Source organism: Triticum aestivum, chromosome 7B, assembly GCF_018294505.1.
Source record: "Triticum aestivum cultivar Chinese Spring chromosome 7B, IWGSC CS RefSeq v2.1, whole genome shotgun sequence".
NCBI classification, from domain to species: Eukaryota; Viridiplantae; Streptophyta; class Magnoliopsida; order Poales; family Poaceae; genus Triticum; species Triticum aestivum.
Window position 1 is genome coordinate 89448685 of NC_057813.1, and position 7414 is coordinate 89456098.

The 7414-nt window shown below is 50.2% G+C and overlaps 1 protein-coding gene across 1 annotated transcript; it reads right to left on the reverse strand.

The window, feature by feature from the left end:
- Positions 1-5514: 5514 nt before the first annotated feature.
- Positions 5515-7073, reverse strand: LOC123162120 (cyclin-dependent kinase inhibitor 1). The gene is made up of 4 exons (XM_044579916.1): positions 6551-7073; positions 6386-6447; positions 6019-6249; positions 5515-5894 (listed from the first exon to the last, which is right to left on the reverse strand). Exons 1-4 carry the CDS (start codon positions 6995-6997, stop codon positions 5819-5821), a joined length of 816 nt encoding a protein of 271 aa, XP_044435851.1. The 5' UTR covers positions 6998-7073; the 3' UTR covers positions 5515-5818.
- Positions 7074-7414: the final 341 nt, after the last annotated feature.

A 7414-nucleotide genomic window follows, 5' to 3' on the forward strand; every position in this document is an offset into this window, starting at 1 on the left:
CAATTACTGCGGAGTTTTTCATTTTCCTGACAGACTTTAACCTTCTTTGAACTTGTCTTGATGACTTCATGTTATCCTTTGAGCTGCTCACTTTTGTGATCACAGTTTGATTGTCGCAGTTCATAAGGACACCCGGTACAGGTTTCTCAACTACCGGCAAGTCATTCAAGAGCCGGCGAAGCCAATCTGCTTCAACCGTAGCTGTATCTAGTGCTGTGAGTTCTGCTTCCATTGTTGACCTCGTTAAGATGGTCTGCTTGCAAGACTTCCAAGAAACAGCGCCACCTCCATGAGTGAACACATATCCGCTCGTGGCCTTTATCTCATCAGCATCTGAGATCCAGTTTGAGTCACTATACCCTTCAAGCACCTTTGGATGCCCAGTGTAGTGAATTCCATAATTTACAGTGCCTTTCAAATAACGCAAAACTCTCTCTAGAGCTTTCCAATGCACATCTCCCGGTTTTGAGACAAACCGGCTCAGCTTGCTAACAGCAAAGGAGATGTCAGGTCTTGTAGCACTGGCTAAGTACATAAGAGAGCCAATAATCTGAGAATACTTCAATTGATCTCTAGCAATTCTTCGATTCTTTCGAAGCAGCACGCTAGCATCATATGGTGTTGGAGAGGGCTTGCAGTCACTATAGCCAAAGCGACTCAAGATTTTTTCCACATAGTGAGATTGAAGCAATGTAATCCCACCATCATCATCTCTCAACAACTTGATGTTCAGAATGACATCAGCCACTCCTAAATCCTTCATCTCAAAACAGCGAGATAGGAAATCCTTGACCTCCTTAATAACATTCAGATTTGTTCCGAAAATCAGTATGTCATCAACATACAAGCAAAGCATAACTCCCTCGCCCCCACCATGGCGATAGTACACACATTTGTCAGCTTCGTTCACAACAAAGCCTGCAGCTGTTAAAGTTCTTTCGAACTTCTCATGCCACTGTTTGGGTGCTTGCTTGAGTCCATACAAAGACTTCAGCAACTTGCACACTTTCCCTTCCTGACCATCTATTACAAACCCATCTGGTTGTTCCATATAAATTTCCTCATCCAACTCTCCATTTAGGAAAGTAGTCTTAACATCCATTTGATGAACGAGAAGACCATGTGAGGCAGCTAGTGAAAGTAGAACTCGAATAGTGGTCAGTCGAGCCACAGGTGAGTAAGTATCAAAGAAGTCTTCACCTTCCTTTTGGGTATAACCCTTAGCCACGAGCCGAGCTTTGTACTTTTCGATAGTACCATCAGGCCTAAGCTTCTTCTTGAATACCCATTTGCATCCTATAGGTTTGCACCCATAAGGACGATCAGTTATCTCCCAAGTTTCATTCGCCAAGATGGAATCCATCTCGCTACAAACTGCTTCCTTCCAGTAGTCAGCATCTTCAGATGCATAGGCCTCTGAAATAGAACTGGGAGTGTCATCTATGAGATACACAAGAAAATCATCTCCAAAGGACTTTGCAGTCCTCTGTCTCTTGCTCCTAGTAGGAACTTCATTGTTCTCCTCCACAGGACTTTCAAAGTGTTCCATCGAAATGGCAGGTTCAGTAATTGTAACTGGTTCCTGATTCGATGAACTAGGCATCTCCTGATTAGATGAGGTAGCCATATCCTTCATGGGAAAGATATCTTCGAAGAAAGTCGCATCATTCGACTCCATGATCGTACCAACGTGCATGTCCGGTACCTCAGATTTTACAACCAAGAATCTATAGCCGATGCTATGAAAAGCATATCCCAAGAAAACACAATCCACAGTCTTTGGTCCAAGTTTCCGCTTCTTTGGAATTGGAACATTGACTTTCGCCAAACAACCCCATGTTCGCAGATAAGAGAGTTTTAACCTTTTCTTCTCCCATTCCTCGAATGGAGTTATCTCTTTGTTCTTTGTGGGAACTCGATTTAGGACATGACATGCTGTCAATATCGCCTCCCCCCACCATGCCTTGGAGAGACCCGATGTGTCTAACATGGCGTTAACCAAATCAGTTAGAGTACGGTTCTTTCTTTCGGCCACCCCATTTGACTGAGGTGAGTAGGGAGGCGTCCTCTCATGGATTATACCATGTTCCGCACAAAAAACATCAAATTCATTGGAAAAATACTCTCCACCACGGTCGGACCTAAGCCTCTTGATTTTTCGATCAAGTTGGTTTTCCACTTCAGCTTTATAGATCTTGAAAAAGTTCAAAGCCTCATCCTTAGATTTCAGAAGATACACACAGCAGTATCTAGTGGAGTCGTCAATTAACGTCATGAAATATTTCTTTCCACCTTTTGTCAAAACACCATTCATTTCACATAGATCTGAATGTATAAGTTCTAGTGGTGCAAGATTTCTCGTCTCCGCAGTCACGTGAGATTTACGAGGTTGCTTAGCTTGCACACACACTTGACACTTAGATCCCTTAACGGTGGTGAAACTAGGGATTAAGTTCAACTTCGCTAGTCGCGACATGCAACCAAAGTTAACATGACAAAGTCGTGAATGCCACACATTTGATTCACTATTGTTGCAAATATGATTAACAACTTTATTGCAAACATCTGATAAGGATAAACGAAACAGGCCTCCTGACTCATAGCCTTTACCAACAAAGGTTCCATACTTGGATATTACAAATTTATTCGACTCAAAGACAAGCTTGTAGCCATCTCTACACAGAAGAGATCCGCTAACAAGATTCTTATTGACGGAGGGGACATAATGCACGTTCTTCAGCCGCACGATCTTTCCCGAAGTAAACTTCAGATCGACCGTGCCAACACCACGAACAGAAGCACTTGAACCGTTGCCCATCAGCACGGTTGAAGTCCCTGCGGTCTGATAAGACGAAAACATGGAAATATCACCGCATACATGCACATTAGCACCTGTGTCAATCAACCAATCAGGAGAATGACATACTGAAAGAATAGTGGGAAATATACCATACCCAGCATCCTTCATGTCAATGTCTCCGATGACAACATTAGCGGTCTTGCCGCCTTTCCCAGGATGACGCTTGTCATAGCGATTGGGGCAACTAGGAGCCCAATGATCAGGATCTCCACACACATGACAAGCACCTTTCTTCTTGTCATTCTTCTTCTTGAAGTTCGTGTGCTGCACAGCCTTGTTCTTCCCATCAAACTTTCCTTTACCATCAAACTTGCCCTTGTTCTTGAACTTGTGGGGCTGGAAGTTCTGCTTCTGTACCACATTGGCACTAGATCCTCCCTCAATACATCGAGCACGTGTGTCCTTTTCTCTCGCCTTTTCTTCCACATCAAGAGTGCCAATGAGATCCGGAACGGAAAACTCCTGCCTCTTATGCTTCAGCAAGGTAGCAAAGTTCCTCCATGAAGGAGGAAGCTTAGTGATGATACATCCGGCAACAAACTTGTCCGGTAGCGTACAACTGAAGTGCTCAAGTTCTCTAGCAAACGACTGTATCTCATGAGCTTGCTCAACCACGGAGCGCTCTTCAGTCATCCTGTAATCATAGAATTGCTCCATGATGTACAGCTCAGTGCCAGCATCCGAGACCCCAAACTTGGCCTCGAGTGCATCCCACATATCTTTTCCATTATCAATTGACGCATAAGCATCAACTATGTTCTCACCAAGAACACTCAACATAGCAGCCTTAAACAGAGTATCCATTTTCTGAAAAGCTTGTGCTTGTTGAGCATCAAGCTCTCCTTCAGGTTTGCCAAGAGTGGCGTCATAGCAACTCATGGTTTGAAACCATAAGACTGCTCTCACGCGCCACCTCTTATAGTGGATACCCTCAAACATAGGAGGTCTCATGGAAGCAGCAAAACCATTCGAGGTAAATTGCCTATAATAAGGTTTTTGGATTGTTGGAAATATGAGCAATTTACTGAATGATTTTATTAACAGAAATACTAGATAAAACATGACTAAAATAGTAGAGATAAAGCAAGTCATGCGTTCTGACAGAGAGAAGGTAAATAGCTTCTGCATATATGAACCGTAGCCAAACATATCTATAGCAGACGGTAGAACTAGTTGCATATATGAAGTAGAACCTAACATATGTAGGGCAAGTACTAGTAGAAGTAACAGTGGCAGAACATGTGACAGAAAGAAGAAGACATACGGGACAGCAGCAGCAACAGCACTGGACTTGGGGTCGGTGTCCTCGCCAGCCATGTCGTCGAGGAGGTTGTCGACGTCGGGGAAGAAGTCGTCGTCGGGGAAGTAGTCGTCGGCGACCGGATCGTCCGTGATGAAGCAGCCAGTAGTCGCGCTGAGCGCTTCCCAAAAACCTTATCACCCTTCTCCCGTACAGGACTCAAAAGGTGCGGTTCCGGAGGCCTACTGTCCCGACTCGCGGTGCACGCCGCAAGCCGGGATGAGGAAGACAACAGCAGCGCAGAGAATGGAACTTGTGTGGCGAGAGGAAGAGGACCTTCTGATGTGTCTCTCTGGAGAGGAGCGACCTCTCTTATATAGGCACAAGAGATGGATGCGTATACCCGTAGTGCGTGGCAAAAATTAGACATCGGCTCGACTCATTCAAGCAACCCGCGGCGCGGCGCGCGGCAGAGGAGGGGGAGCGCGCGTGGATGTCCCTATTGTTCTCATGCTCGTACAAGTAGGGAAAGAACCTCCCTTATAAGGAGGTCCAACTCTCACTAGACTAGCAATGTGAGACTAAACTTTAGTAATATCCCTTGCCTTGCACAAATGGGCTAATTGGGCCTCTAGGATTTATTAGGAATTTCTGAAATAGTTATTGGGCTGCTCCAATATAGACTAAATTTCAGCAATCCCAACTGGAGTAGATCCAAAATAACTCAAAGGGCCAGACCCAACAGTAGCATGTTAGTAGCATACGCACGGAAAGAAAGAAGAAGCATCTTACACTGGCAAAGCCCAGCATATACTGCCTCTTGCTTTGCGGGCAGCAGCAGCTGCACGTGCCCCTATCTATCTGCCCCACGAATCATCGGTAGAACTCCCCGTTTGTTACCGATTCACCGCCACGAACCCACAGATCCCGATGAAAGAAAAGCGACATTCCTCCCTCCCCCCGCCCATCTCCACCACCCCCTGCCTGCCCTATCCCAGACCCGTCCTGCCATCCGCGCATGTGCGTGCCCAAGCACCAGATCCCAAATCATTTCGCCGTAATTACACTTGTTTAGCTGCCGGCCTCACCTAACCTCCTCTTCACGGCACGCCATGGACGGACAGACAAAGCTTCCTCTCTCTCTCTTTCTCCCTTCCCTACAGGACGGAGCGCTGTTTCGCCGCAATGAGAGGATGAACGGGAGAAAGATCGCCGGAGACGGGGAAGAAGACAAGCGTGACTGTACGAAGAACAAAATACTGCGAGAGAAGCGGAAGCTGCAGTAGCAGAAGGTGGCCGGCGGGGGTTCGCTGTTGCAGGTAGGCCTGCAGCACAGCAGCGCAGAGCTGCCGGCCGCTGCTGCGCATTCAATGCCGCCCGCAAGATACGTACCAACTGGAAACGGAAACAGGAGTTACACAACGGCCAAGCCTATTTTCGATCGCCGTGGCCTAGTGAAAGGTAAAAAGAAACAGAAGAAGTTAAAAACCGAATCAAATTTGAACAAGTTGGATCGGGAGGAATAGGACTAGTGCATGCCTAGCTATAGGCCTGCTGTGCATGGGATTATTCTGTTCTTTTTTACTCCTCTTTCTCTTTACTGTTTTCCTTTGGGGGTTGGATCAGCGTCTCTTTTCACTCCCAGCAGGCCTTCCCTTTCTACGCGAGCCGCCGCCACGCTTCCCGTCAATTGCATCATGCTCTGCTCAGGGCGGGCCTCAGACGGTGGCCACTGGCGTCCACTCGAACCGGCCGGCGTTGAGCGGCACGCCGCGCGCGACGTCGAAGTTGTACCTGCGATGAGGCAGCGGCAGCACAATGCTTAGGCACGGGGGCGTCTGTGACGACGATCGAGCGACTGCCAAGACGGGAGTATGTACGTGCGTGCGGATGCGCTCAATTGTAAATTTCCACTTACTTGGCGGCGAAGCGTTCGGCCTGGGCCTTCTCGGCGGCGGCGAAGAACTCGTCGATCTCTGCCGCCGGTGGCATCCTTGCTCTCGCCTCCGAGTCTAAGTGGAATGGCGCTGCTGTCGCCGTCATTGCTGCCGGACACCTCCTGCGTTTGTGCTTCTGCTCGTCCGCCGCCTGGCTCGACTCCAGGTCGCTCAAATCTACCGGCGAACGGCTCGACGGCGTCGCCTCCCTCCTGGATTAGTACAATCCAACAGGTCAAATTCAGAAGCAAAGCCAGGCCCCTCAACTCAAGATCACCTTGTAGAGTAGAAAACAATGGATAATTCAGCAGAATTCCCGTCGGTATATATCGAGAGAGGAGGACTCACCTGTCCCGGTCGCCGCACTCAGAGTCGCTGACGGAGCTCTCCACGTCGCGACTCTCGCACGCCTGCAGGACAAGACATAGGAACCAAACCTCCTAATTCAGCAGCAGAAACGGCCCGATCGACAGCTCGAAGTAGCGGAGAATTCTAGGGCAGTGGACCACTCACCTCTGCTTCGTCGCCGCTCCTCTCTCTAGCCGCCACGTCTGCTGCCGTGGACGCGGTGCTCGAGCAGCGCGAGACCCCGGCGACGACCCCCGCCTCCACGGAAGGCCCGGAATCCGCCAGCCTCGCCGTCGAAGCCTCCTCGTCCGCCCCCTGTCCCCGGAGCCGATCCACCACCGCGGAAGCAGGCATGAACAGCCTCCTGCTCCGGAGATGCAGGTAGCACCCGCCGGCCGCGTCGCCGCCGTCACGGCCCAGCAACGCATCGTCCACCGCGCGCGCTGCCGTGGACGTCGTCGCCTGCTGCTTCCTCCTCTTAGCGTCGAAGGCGGCCGCGCGGGACCGCGTGCGGACGCCGAGGGCCACCGGCGCGCGGTGCTCCACGACGGCCGGCGCCGCCCTGCCGCCGCCCGCGGCCGCGCCCCTGCACTTCCGCATGTACTTCCCCATCCGCGAACGGACGAAAAGAAACAACCCGTCGCTTTGGCCGTTTGCCTCCGCAGGCTTCCGAGAGGGAGAGAGAGCTCCAGCAAATTCGCTCCTCCGGCGTACAAATACCCGGTCCGGTGGGGCCGACCGGATTCGGATCGGACGGCCGAGCGCTCGCTCGGGGGAATTGACGGCGCCGTGACCTGGATCTGGACGGGACGGCGCAGCCGGGCGGCCTGAGGTGACGGTGACGCGGACGGAACGTGATACGGTACTGCTGCTGTAACGGCGCACTACACGGAGTAGTACCCGGGTAGTACCAGCGAGGGGATCGATCGGACGGTTGGGGTTCGGATTTTGAATTTAAAAACTTGGCCCCTCGCGAGGATGGGCTTGTGGCGTGACGGGTGCCGGGCTTAATTGTGCGAGTTTAATGCT

What these genes read in the sequence shown, in the direction of transcription:
- LOC123162120 (XM_044579916.1), bottom strand. Translation starts at nt 6,997, where the DNA reads ATGGGGAAGTACATGCGGAAGTGCAGGGGCGCGGCCGCGGGCGGCGGC. An exon ending in GGAGCGGCGACGAAGCAGAG is followed by an intron (nt 6,448 to 6,550) that starts GTGAGTGGTCCA and finishes CTTGTCCTGCAG; the next exon opens with GCGTGCGAGAGTCGCGACGT. An exon ending in GCCGAACGCTTCGCCGCCAA is followed by an intron (nt 5,895 to 6,018) that starts GTAAGTGGAAAT and finishes GCCTCATCGCAG; the next exon opens with GTACAACTTCGACGTCGCGC.